The 23,234-nt window shown below is 45.2% G+C and overlaps 1 protein-coding gene across 1 annotated transcript in view; it reads right to left on the bottom strand.

Annotated features, from left to right (window-relative positions):
- The window catches only part of LOC128716447 (uncharacterized), a 50,269-nt gene extending 30,510 nt beyond the window's left edge, over positions 1-19,759 (bottom strand). The window contains exon 1 of the mRNA XM_053811340.1: positions 19,670-19,759. Within this exon, the coding sequence (XP_053667315.1) occupies positions 19,670-19,759 (90 nt within the window). The remainder of the gene's footprint in view (positions 1-19,669) is intronic.
- Between the last annotated feature and the right edge of the window lie 3,475 nt (positions 19,760-23,234).

Genomic DNA, 23,234 nt, shown 5'->3' with positions numbered 1-23,234 from the left:
GAACCGAACCAAACCCGTTCGTCGGTCTGAGTCCGGTGAAACAGGTTAGATGGAGACACACACACACACGCAATCACACAGAAACAGATAGAGGGATGTAATAAAAAGAAAACAAACGGTTTGCTAGAAAGCGCTGTCCACTGTCAGCCGAACATGCGAAACATAAGCGTGGTTGACGTTTGGAACATGTTTTTTGGGAGGTGGTGGAACGGGGCACACTGTGGGAAATAAGGTCGGGATGTTAGGTGTTACGACAAAATAACAACGGAAAACGGAACAACAGAACAACGACACAAACGCATCTCCAATAATTAGCCAACTGTCAAAGGTAAGCACCATAACAACACACACAAATCGTCGGTACGATTCGGAAGGAACGGTGGTGGGTACGTCACTTAGCCGTACGGTGGACGGGAGTTGGGGGGGGGGGTTTCTTTTTTTTTTCAGCACCACCACCAACACTAAACTACTAAGCCAATCGGGGGTGTTGTTGCCAGCTGCCGGCTCTAGCCAAGGCACGTTTGTTGCCGTTGTCTATGGTGCGATGGTTGTCAGTAGCACACACGCACACAATGGTGCTTCCAGCCGAGCATGGGCTGTTTTTTTTGTTTTTTGGTGAAAAAGTGAAAATTTTTGCACTAACTGGTGACTGGCAATCGAAAACACTGCAGTACAAGCCCATGTACTGCACACGCCCACACACGCACACACACACACGCAAGGACGCACGCTTGGCGCACAGAGCACTCAGTTCTCCGGGTCGGGATTTTCAAAAATGCCCGAACGTCTTGACTGAAATTGCCGTGGCACAGAACGACCAAGCGCCACCGGTCCGACCGCACTGGAGGAAAATGTGAAAATGGACCCGGTTCGGTCACCACGGGCCTGACTTTCCCGTGCACTGTACGTATCCGTCGAACCCGTGCCGCGTTGGCAACGTGCTTATTGAAGAAACCTACCGCACGGTAACCACAGCAACGGGGTAAATAGTTCGCTTACCGTGCACCGTACACCGATGACGTCCGTTGCTACGCATGGTTCTTCGCTCGCCGGTTTGGCGGTACGGTCCACGGGCGCATGGCGAAAGTTTACGGGCGCCCCGTGACATTTGACGTTGGTTTTCGAAAGGAATTTGAATTTTTAGGCCAGATTGACAGTTTGCTCGCAGGGTGTATAGGTGGGTGTGGGTGGTTGGAGTAGGTCAAAACACGTCACACTGGATGTGAAATCCTAACGGCACGAACGTTTGCAGCTAATGTAATGAATGGGGGTACGAGTTTACTGGCCAATGGCTGAAACTTTTGAAGCACCTAATTATTGGTAAATCCTTGAAGAATAGTCTGAAGTTGTTGCATTGTAGAGACAGAAGTTTAAAGCCTCTTTAATTTCGAGTTTTAAACAATTGTTTCAATTCGTCCTGTATTATGATTTATATTCTTCAATTTATTTGGTCTACGAAAAGAAGAAACAACTGAGTTGACGCAGGACGCAGGAACACCGACATTGTTACTGATCTGCATTGCTGTCGGATATTGAATAGGAGAGTAAAGGGAGCTGAGAAAACTAACAATAATATGATAATATGAGGACACTCTTGAAGGTATTTGGCAAATCGACAGAGATGCCTGACTCGGACCCGACCTTAATATCCTGAAAGACTCCTCCTTCAAGAGCCTACAGATGATGACGAATTGGGTCCAAAACTTTATCTCCTGAAGCACCTCCTGAAGGTGGATTGGATCTCTGACATGACCAATTCATCAGAACTATCCCTCAGAATTGGCTTGACGCGCTCGTCTACTTAATGTACTTCAGAGATTGCTTTGAGATGACCTAACCACACAATTCAGTCGTAACAGATAACGCCAAACAAAGAATGCTTTCAGCAGTTTTAGTAACTTTCTCAGTATTATAGTTCAGGATACTGATACTGATACTGATACAGTGAACATCCAACACCCAACATCGTGTCGACGCGGGAAGAGATCTAAGTAAGCCATTTAAACGCATTAGATTTTATTAACGTCAGTAGACAAGCGGTAAAACTCGGTTCGATTCCATAAGAATGGATCGGCCTTTTCCTTGGCCTACGTACGTCTAAGACAATTAAACTACGGAGATGCTGTTCGTGCCTTGCTTCCTCAAATGCAAACACTATTAACTGAACCACGCCACGCTGCTGTCCTGTAAACCCCTGGTGAAGTAGCAGTTTTCGAACGGACGATGGTAATCGTAATCGTAAACATACGACCAGAAAACTTTCCAGTAATGGATTTCGACCCCCGAAGGGAAGCGGGCGAACCCGGTGACATGCCACGGGGCATACAGTACCGTTCTTCAAGAGTGTTATTTCCACTGACACAATCCATTTAAAATCCTGCCTCATGTATCGAAATTATGGCCGTTCGCCGGTGGATCGCTTCTCGTCCTGGTTACGTTGCGAGCAATGGATAGAATGTTAACAGCAAATTAACGCCTAAGATGCTGCCCGAAATAGTTCAACTAAACCCAAACGACTTAAGTTGGCGTGCGTGTGTGTGTGCGAGTGTCGGTGTTGTTTTGTTTCATCGTCATTGTCATTCTCCACGGGGTACACCCTAACGGCACTACCGTTCGAACACACATGTGCGCACATGCAGTGCTCCATTTTCTCGCTCGCCCGCACGTGTGTGCTGGGGAAAGTTTAGCTCCAAATTGCAAGGTAAATTTCTTTTTGATTGCGTGTGAAAATCCACCGCTTCTCAGAACAGCTTCCGCCGCAAGAACGTATGCGAATGGAAAGCCACCGGGAAAAGTGTTAGGCTGCTACCGACAGGCCGACCCAACCCAGCGGAAACCGGTGGAACGCGAACGACCGTTTACGACACGGCGGCACACGGCTTTTTCAGGCGTAATCCTTTTAACATTAGCGCCACAGTGAATTATCCTTCACCCGGTGCACGACGGCACAAAACCAGGGGGGGGAAGCGTTTTCTTCTGTAACCCGGTACTGCCAGTTCGGCTCAAATCGGTGAAGTAAACTCGGCAAGGACCCGACCCCGGTACGCCCCTTTGCCTATTCTGGCACCACTTTCTTCCTTGTCGGCGCGCTCGGTGCGATGATACCCGGTTCGACCACACGAAACGACGACGATCCGGCCGGAAGATTCGTATCGGACCCCAAACAGCTACCTCGTGCCGGTCCGCAAAACCGGGCCCCGTTTCGGAGAAAATTAAATACTCCTTTAATGCGCTTCACTTCCTTCGCTTTCTACCCGTGGGAGGGGATTATTTTCTCGGCGCGCCCCAAAAACTGGTGCGAAGATTGTCTCGAAGCTTCAAAATAATGGAGCCTGTTTGAGCTCGTCTGTGTAGCAGTGCCCGACCATAACCTTCCCCGTTACGAGTAATGAGACCACCGTTTGCGCCACCACCTGCCAGCATGCATGCGTCTTCTGCCAAACGCTGCCCGAGTTTTGTCGTTTCGTTTCCTTCGCCGGTGGCAAGCTTACAGCCAGCAGCACACAGGCAGGATTAACCGGACCCGGTCGGTGGGTGGGAAAAACATGTCGAAAACAAAATGTACTCGTCCAGCAAAGGACGCCAGCGGATGGCAAAACCGATTATGCTGTCCGTTCGGGGTCTCGGGTATGATGATGCTTTTCCGAAAATATTTCCATCATTAACTCGTCTCGCCCCGGTCCGCAGCGCTCGGTGGGTGAGTGCATGCGGAAGAAACTGTGGCCCGTAATGTGGCCGGAGGAAATAAACTCCAAGCCCCCGGACAGTGTGTTGCGCGCAGTGAGTTTTTGGTTATGGGTGGAAATTGTTCAACGCGCTGCCGGGTATGAAGTTGACGGCCCTGCGGTTCGGTGAGATTGGAGCGAAGTTTAGCGGTTATTATTAACCCATTGCATGTTTCGCATAATGCCACCGAACACCGGTGCCGGATGGAGCATGGAAGCAATGGAGGGCTGGCTAAAGGCGTTGGTTGGCGTCGTAATGCGATAAAATCAATTTCAATAACAGGGTAGAGGTAGAGTGTTTCGTATTATAAATTCCCCTGTATCAACGGTTAGCTACTTGAGTAGTAAATAGTAAGAGACTTTATATTAAATTTAAGAAAATGTATGGCAACAGATGTTGCTAATCTTGTTGACTCGATCGCACTTTAAAACAGGAAGTGTTCAAATGTTGCATTAAAACTTAGATTCGACTGTCAATTTCGATTTTGACAGAAGCTCTCGACAATGCCTACTGATCTATTGAGCATGGAATGATGCCCGTTCAAGACACTGCGAAATTTCCGTAGCATTTCTAAGTAACATGTAAAATTATGTTCTCTGATGTACTGTGAGCAATCATGGTTTAGAATGCATCTTGATTCTGACAGATGTCAATCATGTCCGAAATCAGACACATCGGCACCAGGTGGCCGCGGAGATTGAAGACTGATTATTATTACAGACACGCTGCAAAATACGTCGTTTTGCGGCAGTCGGGTTTGACAATTCTCTGTTATTGACCACCTCGCGTTAATATCCGCTTGTAGCATCCCGGGGAAGTTAGGGAGACGTCATCGTGTGTCTTTTTTGAGTGTCCGTACTCCATCGCAACCCTGGGGCACATCAGCACCCAGACGCGTTCGGACAAAAGGTGCCGTTTAGCTTGTCAGTAGCAGACTTTCATGATCGTTTGTATCACTTCCACGAAACTCGTATCCAGTGTCTGATGTTTGAAGGAACATCACACACCAGGACCGATATCAGGTTCTCCGAGCACATCACTTTGACTAGTTCCGACTAGCCTACAGTCTCTACATAAATACACCAACAGTTATACTTTAGCTGGTTGTAATGAAATTGTACGCCAAGCCACAACGTGCCACAATTCCTAAGAATTTGACTGTGCTGAGGGAAATATGTTGCAATTAAATTCCATTGCCTTGCAGCTTTATACCGTGCTACGTTGTTGTACTTAAAGTACAGCAAAGAAAAAAGAGCATATTACACCGAACAGTTTAAATAATTTATTACATCACCGATCACCATCCCCTTTAGCAATCAGTTGGAGTTTGTAGGACAACAGTAAACACAAAAGCCCTCCTTCTCCCCCCTCGAAATATTCAATAATGCTAACCAATGGTATGCAATAATGTGATTTCTAACAGCCCCACAAAATGACGGTGTGGCGAAATCTCTCACCAAAAATATATTAAAACAATGAATGCCACTTATATGAAACACATTCCATCCATCCGTCTGGCTACCGGGTAAGTAAAACCTCGAACCGTTGCGTTCGCTCCCACCGTCCCAAAGCACAGATCCCCGTGGTGGATGGATCTTCTTCTGGAAAGCGGCAAGTCTATAAATACTTCTCGTGGCACGGAGAATTGTTCCGTTGCAATTAGCTGCGAAGGCAAAATGGAAATGGGGAAAACTTAAGCTGAAGGATTTCAATGCTATTCGGTTGGAAATTTCATCTCGAAACCCTCCCCTCCTTTCCCTCACTCCCCCCGCCCACGGATCCTAGAGAAAACGACACGAATGCGGTGTACGCAGCCGGTTCGCGTTACGGCATTTCTACGAAATCAGCTTCCCGGTTATGGTGCCGACTTCTGCAAGCACAAACACTTTCACACACACACGCGCGTGCAATTTTTCCTCGCCCACCTTTTGGCGCAACACGTGCCAGATACGGTGCATGGAGACGGGAGGAAGCGACCTTTCTGTTTCAAGCCGCTGCTCGCAAAACCTCTCTCGTCGTACGTTCGTAAGCTCGTCTATTTGTCTCCGTACCACGGCTGTGCCGGTGATACTTTGAAGATTTTCCATCAAAAACGGATGCCGAAATTCGGTTACATTTCGATCGTTTCCATACCGCCGCCCCTGGTACGAGCCGCGTCTGCCCCTGCGAACACACAGCCACAGAAAAACCGGCGGCCCAGCAGCCAACGATTCCAACCGTCGATGATTGTGTTCCATATTTCTTCTGTGATTTGTTTGCCGATTTTTATGCCTCTGTGTGTGTGTTTTCGTGTGCTCAGTGTATTTTTCACAGATTTTGGGCTATTGCTACTGGGTTCGGGAAGCGAGAGACGCAAAAAAAAAAATGACGCCCGGGCACACGCACTCGCCGGCCAAAAACCGAAAAGCTATTTGCACACCCGAAAGCCCGAAACCCTGCCACCGGTATGCATAATTTATGAGCTTTTGCAGCATCCAACTCCTCAGGTTAGGCGTTGGCCCGTCTTGGATGGAGCTACCCCAAACTCCCCTCGATCAAAACATTCCCCGGCTATTCGGTTGTTACGTATATCTTTCTTTTTTGTTTTGTTTCCTAATGCCCGCTTTGTGAGGCACTTCCATTCAAATGACTTTTGCGTATCTCGCACCAAAACGTCCCCAGTCGTCAGACAGCGCCCGAAAGAAAGCGCGGAGAATCGATGCCACAAAACCTGGCGAAAGTGGTCCACCAAACCCGGTGGCACCATCCCCCCCAAAGCGTACGATATGACAACAAACCACGGCAGCGTCTCTTAAACAGATCGGCAGTTTTCTTAAATGCGGTGGTCAAAGGACGAGAATTCCCTGGCCCGTATGAAGGCAGCAGCAGCCAGCCAACCAGCGCAGGGAGGGTCCCCGAGAAAAAAGCGCTCATTAAAATTCATTAAGATGTTTTTAGCGCTCCGTGCACCATGGGAACGGAGCAGCCGGCGGGCCCTGGGATCGCTTTTCTCTATGCAATCTTGCGAATCTGATTGTGGTTTGAAGGGGGAAGGCAGGGGGTTGTTGCGTGAGACGGCGAGGGCCCGGAAAGGTGGGAGTTCTTTTTCATTGCTTTCAAATGCGAGTTGAAGCTTTTCTTTCAAATTGAAAGAAAAGTGACTCCACTCTGACTGACAGTGACACGGCAGTGGATTTACGTCACTTGTAAAAGTTTAAGACAAATGGTTTTGAAATCGATGCACAGTGGGAAGCGGGACGAGTTCGAGCGAAATCCACTGTAATTGAGTATTATTTTATTGGTATATAAAAACGTAATATCTTCACAAAAGTCTGGGTATAGAAAATGTGGGATTAAGAATTAAAAAAAAAAAACAATTAATTATGTAAGTACAAATATATCGCTAATATAAATATTATACAACATGTTGCTGGCAACACTGCTGAATCGTCACAGACTTCGAGTTCAATGCAACAGTTGAGCAAGAGCTCTTTCCTTTCGTAAGCCTTCGTGTGATTCAGTTCAATTTAAAATTCATTGCTCATCGGCCATGGTATTAGTGGTTAGATTTAGGTTAGTTTAGATGTAGCACAATGTTTAAGTAAGATTTTGATAATAAATAATAATAAAAATAAAAAAGGGGTTTCATGTCGAACAACTCCAATTTCCAGGCAGTGTCAATTTCGAATGTGTCCAAACAACGTGAGACATTTGAGGGTGTGTCACGTCATGAGACTAACACGAAACAGGTTAAGAGTAAGGTGATTAAAATTTAGTAGTAACTCTGTTCTTTTCCAATGTCTGTGTTGAGCTAGAGCTCTTTCCTTTCGTAAGCCTTCATGTGATTCAGTTCAATTTAAAATTCATTGCTCATCGGCCATGGTATTAGTGGTTAGATTTAGGTTAGTTTAGATGTAGCACAATGTTTAAGTAAGATTTTGATAATAAATAATAATAAAAATAAAAAAGGGGTTTCATGTCGAACAACTCCAATTTCCAGGCAGTGTCAATTTCGAATGTGTCCAAACAACGTGAGACATTTGAGGGTGTGTCACGTCATGAGACTAACACGAAACAGGTTAAGAGTAAGGTGATTAAAATTTAGTAGTAACTCTGTTCTTTTCCAATGTCTGTCTTCGGATCAATAGTCATTAAAAGATTGAAATAATTTAAGACTTAATAATTTAAGAATAGTTACTTTAACAGCTCAAGTTGTTCAAAGACCAAAGGAACGCTCCATGAAGTGGCGGGCATTTTAGACAAACAAGACACTGTCCGATCGATTGTGTGCAACTGCTCATTCTAGGCGGATTGCCCAGGGTATACACAGTTTCAAGGCAGGAACTAGACGTGCCAGACATAATCTGACTCTGGCGATGGTGACGAAGATGATAATAATGTCACTAACCCGCCAATATTCAATGGAGCTGATCGAATTATCTGTCGAAATAAAAGTAGATGTTTCACCAAGTATTTGACCTAGAGATAAATCCTACAAACAGACTTCATTCTGACTCTTTACAACCGATAATAAATCTTAGGGCCATTAAATGCGCACTTGTCTCAATCACATTCTTTTTTTTCGCTAATGCACTTAAAACTAAAATTCCTCATCCTCCTACAGTTTACAACAGTCAAAAGGTTTAAAAAAATGTACAGATTCTTATAAACGCCGAGCACAATTATCTAAACTCCGAAGCAGAATTCATATCGACGACTTCTTGCTTCTAATGGTTCTCATTTTTTTGAGACGTCCATCCAGCATAGCATACATTTAGGCGCTAAATATGTCGTTTGTCGAATCGCGACATATGCGAAAAAATGGTCTGTTGTTTGGCCCATACAAAACATCCCTATCCCATAGTGACACTTATCAAACTCGGCATAAGTATAAGTATCATATTCAATCTCGCCCCAAAGTTGCTCTGAAGCAGATCATAAGAAGGTTTGACTTTTTTTGGTTGACAAAGAATTTGCACCTCTCGCCTCCATGTGCCTTCACAAGAAAGAACCGTCACAATGAGACGATTAAAAAAATACACATAAAATGTGCATGCTCCAACTTGTGTGGGTAATTAAATAATCTCAACTCATACAGCCGCACGGTGCCGCTGTGGTGAACACGAATGAAACACCAAAAGCGTAGCCTGTGGTGCTCCATTTTAATTAGCAAACGATGTGGAGGGACCGAAAACACGAACGCTGGCAAAAACTTCGTGGTTGGACAAAGTTTAGAAATTGACCACCAGCCACCCGACCCGGGAAGGGGGGGAGTGCTGGGGATTAATCAAAGCCAAGAGGCGAGAGCGTGGCAATGAATTTAAGCTGCACCTCGTGCTGGCTGCAGTGATTTAGCAACGCGCGCGTGTGTGTGTTGCACATTAAAGAGAAATTAAACCGGACACTCGAGGTTGCTTTTTCACTTGATCAGGATAGGGGAGGGAGGGGGGGGGGGGGTGGGATAGTCGCCATGCCGTCTGTCTCTAATGTTCCGCTGACACGCATTCAGAAACGAGCGGGAAAAACTCACACGCCCAGCCGCGCCCTTCCCGGTTGGCACATTGTAACCGGAAGGGTACCTCGTAAGTGAGCAAGCTTCCCGGCTTCGAAACCGGCCGAACGGCCGAACCGAACAACACACAACAAGGAAAGGGGAGTAGGAAAAAAAAAGACGACAAACACCGGACTTCCTGTCGCTATCAACACATGCTAAACGGGGGGCGGAGAATCTGCAGCGAGCAATGGGTGTCCGATGGGGCCACACTGGCCGAATGCGAAGTGGAGTGTGTTTCTATTGTTCCACTGGGAGATGTCGAGAGGCGATGGGTGCCTACATCGGGCGGAAGTGAAACGAAATTACAATCACGAACGCAAACTCCGAAAGTGCTGCAAACTGTCAGCAAATATGTGTGCAAATATTTATCATCCAACTGAAGTGTGGCCCAAGTGCCTTTCGGAATTAGTGGATGGAGGACAAGCCGAGCTCGGTGCCAGGACCAAACGGGACTACAACTTATCTGTGTCGTTTCCTCCGCCGGGACCACCCCGTCGCCCCTTCGCCTCCCCACTGCACGAATAGCTATTTGAGACTGTTTGAGGAACTTTGTTGCCGGTTCTCCGTAGGTTGGGTGGCAGTTGTTTGGTTGGGCTGGGATAGGGTGGGGGGAAAAAATCGGCATAAAACGCCACCTTCCCTTACTTTCACAGGGTGTTTGTGTCCCATTTTTGGGCTCATTTCGAGCACGATCTTGAATGGTTTCGAAACCGGACCGGTAGCAGCAGCAAGCAAAGCCAGTAGTGTGTCCGCTTGGCCCGTTACTCTCGGAAACTAGTGCCCCCAGCTACACACACACACACACGTCTGGTCTATGTGGGTCTGGTTTTTGTGTGTGGTGTCCTGCCGTCTGCAGAAGCTAAACAATGTGTCCTGGGCTGTACTGAGTCGGCCATGGCCGTCACTGCATGGTGGAAAATGTTTCCCCCCCTAAACGGAACGGTTGATTGCGAGCCAACCTTTCGAACATGGGCACAGTGAATGGGGTTTTACACGCACACCAGCCATTCGGGATTTCGCCAATGTGGTAGCCGGGCATCGCAGGACGCTTTTTTGGCAAATTTCCTTCCCCCGTTATGGGGTATAACATTCCTGGAAAGTTCGTACAAAACTGGAAGATGAACTGTCATGGCCAACAAACACAAAAATCCGTTAAGGACAACAAAACTCCATGAAGGGAGAGCCGTACAGAAACGACACGAATTGCTTTTTCGGGGCTTCTTTTCCCATCGAAAGCCATCCGGGGGCACATTTGTGACTTCACACATGGCTTTTACTCCACTTTATCTGACTGCTGAATGCATAAACATCGAATCATTCCAATGATCTCTGCCGTACCTTCGGGTTGGCCTTGATCGGTGGTGATATGCTGTAGGTGAGCGTTGAAGCAAAAGGCGTACGAGGAAATATGTTTGAGGAGGCGAAGGAAGTCCCTATCTCTCACGACAAGGGCCATGAATAGGATTTTCTGTTTGGCTTTGTTTAGTATCTTAAACGCACGCTGCCTTCTTTACAGTGTGGTACACATGTTGTACAACGAATAAAATGTCATGTTTTTTTTGGAGCTGATTTGATATACTACGATTGCCTTGTACACTTTGGTGTAAAGTATTAAACATTGACAAGCAGCATGAAACAAGCACATCGTTGGCAAATACTTATCGAATATGTCATTTTTTTATTTTAATATTGTTGGGAATGCTTTACAATATGAGTAACGCCTTTATTTGGTAAGATCATAACTTTGATATAAGAGTCAGCATATTGTCAGCAGGTATCAATTGTCTCTAAGGCACCAATGGTTGTCCCTCGAACAAGATGGGGTTTATAGAATCTTACGTCCATCAAGGACAATTAAATCGTGCCATTACAATTGATGGCAAAAAATGTTAAAATGTACAATCAATACAATCAATCAAGCTGAAGGGAACCGCATCTTAGAGAGACTTGCAGCTTTGGGAAACTAAAACAATTGGATGGTATACCATTTACGTATGGCAAAAAACTTCAACCATACTCTGTAAACGCAGCCATCACGAGCTGTCATTGGCAAACCCCAAAACATGGCTAACTTAGACAGACATTGGTGTACTAACATCGTGTGCAGTTTAGAGAAAGTTAGGGTAGCTTGCTATCTTTGAGAGATTCTACCTTCGAGGGACTTAACCTTATATACAAAAAAGTGCTTAAATCTTTTTTCATTTTATCTAATTCCTATCTAAAATCTAAAATGTATCTAATTCCTCGCCATTTTGACCCAAAACATGATATTTTAAATCGGAAATGCAAATTAGATTTCATTGCACAAAATTTGATTTGACACACAGACCAAAGTTGATACACACTGTCAGAAGGATCCTTCTAAGTAATAGAAGCTTGAAAACAGTCACCAAAGCGAGAAAGAGAAATATGCTTAGAAAAATATATATATTTGGTAAGAAACGCTAACTTTATAGGTAAATTTCATTCCTAAAAGTTGTATCAATGTGCCTGGCTCGCTCTGTACAACATTGCGCACCATGCCATTCGACCTAAAACATTTACCCTCCCTTTCACAGTCCCCATTCTCCATGCTGCTCACACCCCCTCACATCAACACGTGGGCCATTTTCTGCAGCCTATAGCCCCAACCCATGCCGCATGTGTTGGCGGCCGTTTGGTACCGGGCAATATGGGTGCCAAAGTACTTCTTGACGATTGTACGATTATTGCCTTTTAAGACCTGGCGCGTACGTGTGCCCGATAGGTGAACACGCCTGCCTGTGTGTGTGTGTGTGTGTGTGTGTGAGAGTGACTACACCCTAACCCTTTTACCTTTATCAAACCACCAAAAACCAATCGAACGGGTGAAAGTATTTTGAGCGTATAAACTAGCCCCCGGGAGAATAAGAAGACGAAAAAAAAGCGCAATTGCTTGCAGCTGCAAAATGAGGGAAAACCCGTCCCACTGGCCCAAGCAAACAGAACACGACCGAGTGGCGAAAGGAGCGAGAAAAAAAAATGCGCCATGCCTGCCATTTACCGGTTCATGGGAAATTTATTGAGATTCGCAAAAGCAACAGTTTGCTCAGCACTTAGCAGCAGCAGCAGCAGCAATAACAAGGAAGCAGAAGCCTTCTGCTATATGGGGTGAAGAAGGCGCGCGCGCTAATGTGTGAATAAATAATAAATTCTCCTGCCAAACACTTCGCAATTTCGGAGGGCACTGATGGAGTGGTCGATTTAATGGGCCTTCGCGTACTTTAAAAGCTTTCGGAGCTGGCCGGATGTAGTGCGGCGCGAGATGTAAACGTTAGAAGTGTGTGTTTTTTTTACTCCCATGTTTTACAATTCGACACGCTTGCTTTCGCTTGGCTGGTGTTGTGTTTGCTCGTGCGGTACACTTTAATCAACATAATTAACTTACTAGCTACGGTTTGGCACAACCTAATGGAACAGTTGCTTAATTAAACATTCATCTGAGCCGCCCGCCCACAGGGTGCAAGTATGCAACTTGCTCATGCTCATCCACATCCATTGCACATGGTGCACTTCGCCGAAAGGTCAAGACAGTGGAGCAACCGAGCGGAGAAAAAATGGTAAATAAAACAGTTCCTTGGTGACATTTGCAATGCAAATTCATTACTGGCAATGGGGGTTTCCGTCCGGCCGGTTTGTGCAGCATCTCTTCAGCCATTCCCACTGGATGGTCTTAATAAACGAGCCAAACAAGCTGTTGTATAATTACACAATGAAAATTATGTACTCAAAATGATCGTACACCGAAGTTGTCAAGCCATGCAATCCAACTTGAAAGAACGCCACGCCTAAATTTATGCAAATTGCATCAAATAATTGCTTTGCATTAAACTCGGTCTACTCTCGACACTGTCAACGGGATTAATAATTGGGTTTTCGTCTGCGATACATTTGCCGTTGAATTTAAACAAAAATAACAACTCTCTCGCACCAGCTAACGAACCAACACACAGAAATAAACATCCTTTGCCTTCGACACGCGGGCAGTACCTTTGTGTGGGCTGGAAAACCAGCATCACCTGTTGACCTTTCGGCCTTTCGGTGTATTTGCATGCATGGCAAGCAATGGCCATGCTCGAAATGTCATAAAACCTTCACCTTCGAACGCAGCACAAGCTGCCTGACGCCGATGCAGCTTCACCCGAAGGAACGGTGACAGTAAGCGTTGACAATGGTTTGTGCAACCACTCATCGACATGGAAACACAATTTTGTTTCACATAATGAACGATCGTCGTACAGCCGGTAGCAGTTTGCGATGGTTGGCCACAATTAAATAACCCATTCGGCCGTGTTTTATTTTCCCTCCCGGCTTCCATGTGATACTCAGGAGCCGCAAACGAACTAATTGACTGATTGATTGCAATGGGCATGCAGCGTTGGGCCTGTAAGCGACGGACACATTCGGTCGGCTGTGGTTGATCCGGGAGTGTAACAGTGCTAACGAGGCAAAGTTTAAGACGAGCTGGCACTGTCAGCCTTTCGGGAAAGGTTGGTACGAGTACGTGCGGTACAGGGGACGCTCACAGTTATTATGGCGACTTTATGGCCGTGAGCCGAGAGCAACGAGAACTTTTCCAATTACTAGTTGGCAAGCAAGTGGAACTCGCGAAACTTTTCGTCCATCTCGCCTGCCGCTGCAGACGATCGGTGCGGATAAATTGTTTGCATGAGGTATTATGCTGCGCAAAAGGTAGAATGCTAAAAAATATGTCGTACGATGCATAATTGTTTTTCGTGCGAGTTCTCGATACTACGAGGCAAAGTAGGTAAAGCTACTGTTGGTAGATGAACATATTAAAGCAATATGTTTAAAAGAAAAACAAACAATTTTATGAAAATATTTAAAGCAGCAATTCATTGTGTAAGGTAATTAACGCCTGAAAGTATGCAATGCATAGTTATAACACTATTTTTTCGAGACAATACAAAAGATGACAGTTTGTAAACAATTTTAACATACATCAAACAGTTGGACAAGCAGACAAACATTTATATCCAGGATATTCCAGCAGAGGTTAACTATAAGCAAATTGGTTATACTTGCAGAAATGCTTTGAATTATTTGTTTAAGTTATTTTTGGAGCAACGTTACTGCAAAACTACAAAATCCCATTGAGTGCAACAAGACAGTACTAATTTTGCTTTAATCACATCAGTAACTTAACGCTAGCATATTCCACATAATTGCGGACATAAGAACACTTGGCAAGAACATAAAGAACACGTTACTACCACTTGCTAGCAAACAATCGATACGAACCTCAACAAAAATGCTCTCTTCCAGCGACATGCTTGCAGATGTGTTAGTTAATTTTTCCGTTCTATCGTACAAACACTTCACAAAGCCACGTACTACACTGGTCACACACTTTTTAAGAGTACACAGCTCTCTTGAAACACTAGTCGGGGCGATCGTATGCGATGCGCTCACAACTGTCGACTGAACTGAGGTTCGTCTGTGTTGAAGCCACCCTTCAACGATCGGAGAACCTCCTATCTATCCTTCTCCTCCCATTTGAAAATCCCCGCTACGACCATTCTCTATACAAGGTTATGTAACGTCTAGCAATGTTACGTTATGTAGAACGACTGATGTTCATATTGCACTATAAATGTTAAATGCAATGTTATATTGTAATTTGTAATTTTTTTTTTTTGATTACCACACGCATTGATGCAGATCTGGTGGATCTGACTGTTGAACCATATCGCAATCAGTCAAATATGTTGCGTTTGATGATGATGATCGATTGTACATTTTCATTTTCCGATCCGTCCTCACCACTGACGTTGTGATTGCCATCAAAAATGTAAAATAATTTACCATTCTATTAACAAAACTGTACAGCACTAGCTGTATACCTCTGCCCATAGGGAAGAAGCAACACCATTATCTGTGCCCTGCAACGCATGCAATGGTTCACGGTGAAGGCCAGTTGTTTACAATAAACACACAACACCGCAAAAACCCCCCGAACCGTGGCAGACGCGATTGTCAAGACAAGCATATAAACACACAGCAGCACTGTGTGGTCAATCGTGCACGGCGGCACACATGCGATAGAATTACGCCACTGGAACCAATCAGCTCGAAATGCTCCCGCACACCGCACCCAACACCCCCTCGAAAACACACACACACCGCACCCAATAGTGGCACAGAATCAACCCTTTGCAGTGGGTTTTCGCTGCTAGGCGTTGCTGTTGCGCTGTGTGTAAAGTTGCGAGTCCATTTTTGGTGTGTGATCGGATTTCAATGGGGATTTTGGGGGCAAACTTAATCACGATCTAATCACTGCCTAATGTCACCGGCGCTATTCGATGCAATCCATCAACATGGTTATTTTCCAACCGTACCACGCATACCATTAGGACATTTTGTGGTGCGCATAATTAGCTCGTGTCCCCCCCAGAACCCCAGATTGTGGTTAAGTTATCAACGTTATAAGAGTTGTACGGCGAACAGTAAAGCACATATCATAGAACGATGGCATAATTGATCAGTATTGTTCGTAATTTAACAATCGAAAACCAACACTTTAAAATAATGTAACAAAATGAATATCAAAGAACTGGTTCTTTTGTTGCAGCACACCTGCTTGGTGAAATGCGCCTGAAGGTATGCATAAGAATGTATCAGATTAAAAAACATTGTGATTGCATACTTTGAGGCGTTGAGATATCAAAACAATGTTGAGTCAGTCCCCGAGAAGCTCTACGATAACGTACCGCCTAATCTCGGAAAGAACCGCATATGTCGAATCCTGACGCAAAATCGTTTATGCTTGAAAGTTACACACTTGACTTTATGCTCTGCACTTTATTTATTCTGCAAATAAGGCGGTTTTTCTGAAGAAAATTTTAGCAGAAATTAGGCAACAAATATTTTATATTACTAAGGAAGATATTATTGACCATTTTTGCATCTTTTTGCTCAGAATTTGTGCTGTAAATCAATTCAGCTGTCAAATTTCCAAAAACCACGTATCTCCGGATCCGCGTACAAAAGGAACCGCGTATTTCGGAGACTGCCGGTAATAGCCGAAAGAACTTTTAAGTCATGTATAATTCATGTGCAAAGCTTCTTTGCTAATGTCTGGCTCGTTAATTACCAATCCATAAATACAGTGCACATTGCTTTAATAGAATTTGTTTCAATTATCTTGAAACGAGTCGAAAATGTACAGATATTCCAATAATCATAGTGACAGGCAGTAGCAATTTACATTTAAAAATATTCTCGATGAATAGCAACAACATACAACCCCTCGTATAAATAACTCCCAATCCAATAGGATTGTCCGCTCAAGCATTGCATTAACGCTGTCAGCGTGCAATCATTCACGAAATCAACTCAACCCAAATGCATTGCAATGTCTCGGCGGGCACACACCAACCTAAATAGCCTCACGTGCGCAAACAAACAAAGTTCCGACCAGTTCTTGGCACATTTCCGGCTGCACCAACTCGTTAGGACACGCGAGCTTCGAAAAGCGATGAAAAAAAAAGAACAACCTAACGCAGCCATCCCAAACGGTCCCGGGGAAAGCGAGCAGCACCGAAATGGGACCGATTTATTTGATGAACGGTACACACTGGTAGCAAAAAAAAAAAAAAAAACACAGTGTCCAGCCCCAAAAACGGCGGTCTCCGGTTCCCGGTTTGGTGTTGCGCAATATTCGCATGCAATCGGTTACCCGTCAGCGCGGGATACACATCATTAGAAAAACAGCAAACGCGGAGAGAAAAAAAAACTTAACGAAAAGGTGCACCCAGCGTCTCCGCACAAACCAGGCAGCAGCATACCAGGCAATCGGCCGTTGTTCGTGGTAGGGTTTTATTGTGCCTCCAACAAGAACGGAAGACAGGTTGACCTCGATTGCGTTTATTGGTTCCCATACATAAGGTTGCATGTTGCATGTTGCGTGCATCGATAGCAGTGCATCGCCGATATGCATCGCCAGTTTGTGCACTCTGTGCGCGTTCCCGAACTGCCATCCGTTTTGTGCGATATTATTATTTATGTGCCCTGGCACGCGGGGGCTTCGGCTCCCTAAGCACCCAATTCCGCCCCACACCAGCGAAACTGTACGGTTCGTGGCCACGAAAAGCATGAATCACGCGTGCCATCAAACAAACGCGCCGCCCGAAACGAGCGTGCAAATAGGTAAGAGAAGAGAAAAACAAAGCACAACGACCTTCACTTTGCACACCATCGCTAGATATTTGGCAACCCCGATAGTGCCCGATAGTGCATTTGCAGTTGCACGCATCCCCTTCCGTGTGTATGACCGGTATGGGATGAGGGGGATCCGTTGTTAGCAATTTTGGGCCGATCCTAACCAAAGCACACCGGTCTCAAGTGTAATCCAGTAGGCGGTGATCGCCGGCAGAGAAAATTAATTATGCACGAGAGTGCATAAAATAACGTTTGCTTTTTTAATGTGCATCGCTTCACGCGGCACACAATACGGGGTGGACACTCACCCCTTGCGCCAAAATGTCGCCCGACGGCTAAAGGCGTGTGCGAAAAGACACTGGAACAGTACGCACTTTTTGGCTGTAAAATACATCGATGCCATTTAGGGGCGCGGTTTCATTTTGAGGAACGGAAATAAAAATCAAACCGGGCGAAGACATATGTACGCGCGCAGTACGCGGGCCTGCAGCGATAGTCCGTACACCGTACGGTAATTAAATTTGCATTGCTTCACAAAGCCACCGCTAGAGTGCACATAGGGCAGGGTTGCTTTGATGGCTGTGAATGTAGCCTTTTTTCCATTGCAATTTTTCCGTCCCACAATATGTGGCGCAAAGTAAAGGATTAGTGGTAATATCTAGCGACAGCACTGCTCTACAGTTGGTTGGGGAAAATTGTATTTTTCTCGTTTGTAACAGCATCGTTCGTAATGGATTTATGAAACCATTTTGTATATCTCCAGCTATCCAGCTCTAAACGGTGATTTCAGGGTGAGCTTGTGAGGCTTTGCATATAAATTAGATTTAGGATTTGTATTTCCGTGACATATCAGAAAGAACAATAACTTGCGCATACAAACATCATGGGAATAAGGTTTGGAAGTCATCGGTTTGAATGAACGTAAAATGTTATCTACAGTTTGACTGTGACTTAAATGCATTGGCAGTTCTTATTACTTATCCCTCAGAAGAAACATATTTATTGTAATAACTTTATTTATTTAAAAACTCATTTGAGCACTTAGAATTTTTCGTAAATATAGCGCTATTTACGGAGCGAGTAGATTTTATTGAGTTCAGAGAATCAACGACGGAGTTGATTTTTTAATAAATATTAAATATTCAATATTTTAAGTTACAGTTGATGGAATTGAGGTTTTTTAAAAAAGTATTTTGATAATTATTCAATACAATTATACGTTAGTAATGTATTTATTATATAAATATGGTGCTATTTTCAATCATTTTAATATTTTCGTAAGCATTACATTCCTAGCTTTTATGTTTTAACAGTACTATCTATTTGTTCAAAAATGTATAAAACTTGTACATAAGCTGAATGATCTGGGTTAAATTTTCGTGGTGTTATGCTTTTAACATTAGTTTACTGTATAACAAAAATATAAGTAAACATTTGACATGCGGTTTGCATAAATCAAGGGGGTTTGAACAATCAGAACGATGTTTCAAATTCCCCAGTATCACCTCGAAAGGGAAAATTTATACGTGGAAAAACTCTTGATGCGAAAGAAGTCTATATGTTTCTTATCAAGTTTACACGCATAAAGTACGGTTGGAGTAAAATTATGAGCTATTGTTAAATAAACTGCGCCATGCTACGGGTGATAAAACCTTTAAAAAGCTCCCGAACTCAGTCGTAAAGTTTGGCGGCCGGGTTTCATGAAGCGAAAAGCGAACTTTGTTGACGTGCTATACAGCAGTACGGAGAGAGTGCAAAAGGCACAACAAAGCCCACCGTTGCGATGGAACCAATAACGCTCCGGCACACACCAGGAGGAGGCCATCTTCTTTGCATTATTCAATAAACTTCCAGCGGATCTATTTCGCCCTTGCCATGGTGCGCCACTGCTGCATCAATTCATAGTGGGCCTGGGCACGCATATTCGTGCCTCTCTATAAAATATTTATACCCTTGCCCGTCCGCCATCCTGCTTCTGCATTATGCAGATTAATCCTCGGCACTCGCTATGCCCCGATCCGAACAACGCGTTGCCTGTCACCCGCGAACAATCCCTTACCCGGCTGCTAATCCTTCCCGGTCCAGCTCCAGCTTCAATACATTGTACGGCGCCATTTCTCCTGCATCCAATCGGTGCGCATTCATGGGAGCACTTAATTTTGCGCCACCGAATAGACACCTCGGTCCCATTGGGAGTCAGCACGGCCGCACCGTACCGTACGGGTCGAAACGGTGGTCCGTACGCCGCATTGCAACGGTACGCGCCGTATCGGTAGCACGGATCACGCGGCTTTCGATCATCCTTACACCGGGCCGACCGCACCCGGCGATGGGATGGCCGATCGGAAACAGGACGCGCCGCAACCGGCTTCCCGCTGTACTTGTTGTTGACGGTGGCCGTTATTGTTGCAACACCATGCACGATGACGATGGTTGATCAATATTCGCCTGAAGCGCAAAACCGTACCACAACCGCCCGCCATACGCAGCATGCTGACGGGGGTGCGGTACGAGCGTGTGCAGTACGTAAATCGTGTTATCGTCTTGCAGCTGGTACCCACCCCGAAGGGACAACTGCCAACTTCGGATGGATGGATTCGGTGTTCGAAAGTAGCTTCCTGACAGCCTGCTACACTGCGCCACCATGTTAACCGGGGGTTAGCCGTGGGTGGGAAGGGTTATTGGGAGTGGGTGGTAGCGGGACGACAAACTGGGACGGGATGAAATCGGTTTAATTGACCTACGAACTGGTGTGTTTACATTTGCGACCGTTTCCAAATGTCAGCGCAACAGATTTTGGGGCGTGTTTTGAGGCGGGGGTTTTAGTGGTTGACGTCCTAAGCCGAGGACACACAGGCAATTGGACGCGATTTGACATTCAGCCAACCGGACGCAGTGTGGCGTCGTAATGTGATTTGCTCAAGTGCATGCAACTAAACTGGGATGAAGGATGCAAACATTCTAATCTTACGGCGTGTTTGGGGGTTTGTTAACAACATGCCAACACCAGCAGCCAGGCGTTTTGCACTGGCGTAATGTACCCGTATCGTTGGAAAATCAAAACTTGAAGTAAACAAATAACATTCACATAAAACAATCGTTCCCAAGTAGTAAGCTTAATGAGCCTATAAATTATTGAAACTAGTTCTAAAAAGCAGATTATTGAAAATCATTAAGGAAAGCAACATAGATATCGTACTGTCGTAATATTATAAAGGGGTGACTTTAGCTTCAGTATCATTGGGGTAGATTATACCGTGAGTGAGAAAGCTTAAACCTTAATACGCTATCTGTCAAATAACCCCGCTTCCAGACTGCATTATTCCGAACATATTCGTGAAGGGCATAAAATTTTGACTGCACAATTGAAGGAAATTCAATCAAATGTTAGAAACTTTACCTTGAATTTAATTCATCCAGAACAATTATTAACAATATGAGTATTAAAATGATTTTAATATATAACATTTTAAATAAAGCCACATAAATGTGAAAAACATGTCTAAATAATCCTCATGAAAACGTTGATCCTATGCAGTATTTAAATAAATTTCAATATTCAGCTTGAGAATTCATTTCCATGTGTAACGCCGACGTCCATGTAAAAATCCAACTCGATGGTGAAAAAAGAATGATCATATCAATATAAATTGCATACATTTAGGCGTGCTTAGTTTTTAGCGCCCAAAACTATGCAATCATAACGATAACCTTGCTTTCAATCGCATATTGTTGCTGTTGAGACATTTCATGTGGGGGAAAAATGCCTGGAAATATCGTAAGTTTTACAAAATTCAAATAAAAAGTGAAAAAAAATGAAAAAAATCAAAGTTCAAATAAACCTCACCGCATCGTAACATACAAAACTAATATGTTGTAAAAAAAAGCAAACTTCATCCGTGGGAATAATAGCCAAAAACGATAGCATGTAAGTTCACCGTTGAAGGAGTGTTAAAATTTCCATCAACCAAACATTTCAATCCCACCAAACCTACGCTACACACGCATTCCCCCACAATACGTTGCGGGCCAAAACCATGCGACAAAAGAAACTCACGCACCAACACAATAGTTGTGAAAAGCCTCGGCGCAAACAGGGCAGCACCCCAGGGCTGGTTGGTGGTGATGGCTGAATAATCAATAGACAACCGCAACACACTTGCTGCGTGTCATTTTTGCATTATTCTGCGAACGACGACCGTTTCCGCAGCGCGCAATTCCGCCACATTTTGGGGCGGACGAAACCTCATGGGAACTCACGGGCACGGGCACAGAGACCCACCACTGACGCATAACATATCATTTCCGTCTCCGGGTAGCGTGCAGCCAGCAGGTTACAGTGCGAAGAAGGTTTGAAACCCTCCTTGTTTTCTCTCTCTCTCTATTTCTGTCTCTCTATCTCTCTCTATCTCACTATCAACCCTCACCGATACAGTGAAAATCCCTGATCGAAAGCAATGGAAAATAAGTGACCCCCCCCCCCTCCCCCCCCCCTACTTCCCACACAAAAAACTGGGTGGGATGGAGATAGGGAGAACACCCCAAAACAACTGTCATTTACTACAGCACCGATGATGGCAAAACAAATCGGCAGAAATAATTCGATCGACTGCAGGCAGCAGCAGCAGCAGCACTGCGTGGACGCTGCGGAAAGTAAATAAAATCCAACCATCCAACCGTGATCGGTCCGTTTCAACATATTCCATTTTGCACCGAAATCGAATTTTCGCCCCCAACCCACAGGGGCCAAACCACATCCACGACCGGAGGCACCTCCACCAACTGGTGGCTATTTTTCTCGATTCCATTTCGATTTGCTACTGTCTTGCACATATTTCGGATACAGTGCCGTATCTAGCCGCATTTTCCCACGGCCCCCTTCCCCCCTCCCTCCCGCGGTCCATCCCACGGCCCGGTTAGCCGAACTTCATCTTGTTCCATCAATTGCAATTTCATTTCCAGCGTGTGTGCTGTGCCACCATTTTGCCGGTTCAGGAGACTCATTTGGACGTGTTCGCTGCCCGTTTGGGTTGGTGGTTGGCGCGGGTACGACAATGGACCCGAACTCCAAATGGGTGCCATTTAATCGAATTGTATACGCAATTCAGCACGTATGGGAGAAATAAAATTAATGCCACTGGTGACGCAAATAAATCGTTGTCATTTGACACTACGGCCATCGTATGTGTGTGCGTCCCCCCCCCCCCCCCCCGCCACAGTTGGACTGACTGCTTGCGGCAAACCGATGATATAAAACAACCACAACGGGGGACGGTCGAATGTGAAAGCACTGCAACGACAACAACAGCAAAGATACGAAAAACCAGACACGAAAGGACGGTTTTTGGTCCGATAATGGCCCCGAAAGTGCCACGAGACTACAATGGAATGGTAAAGCGGTGACAAGCGGTGGCGGTAGCTGCGGATGGCCGAAATGGTCCTTTTACCACATGCCGAGAGGGTGTGTGTGTGTGTGTGCTTTTATCCTTCATTTGAGGAAGCCGTGCTCGACCTCACCAGACCCGACACCTTCACGCAGGAACGTGAGAACCCATAAAACAATCGACGCGACGAATGTGGACGCCTGCTGTCAAAAAAGGGCGAACTGTCAAGTAGCTTGTTTGACCGGGCCCCGGGTTGTTAGTGTGCTGCCTGCTGGGGGTTGCAATTAGTAGGAAGAAAGCTTCATCTCCCTGACTGACTGCCGACTGCCCTTTCCAAGGTCCGGTAAGAATCAGCAGCCTTTACGGTCACACAGAAGAGAGGGGGACCTGCT

This window comes from Anopheles marshallii, chromosome 2 (genome assembly GCF_943734725.1).
Source record: "Anopheles marshallii chromosome 2, idAnoMarsDA_429_01, whole genome shotgun sequence".
Lineage (NCBI taxonomy): Eukaryota > Metazoa > Arthropoda > Insecta > Diptera > Culicidae > Anopheles > Anopheles marshallii.
This window is presented reverse-complemented; position numbering and strand designations above follow the sequence as displayed.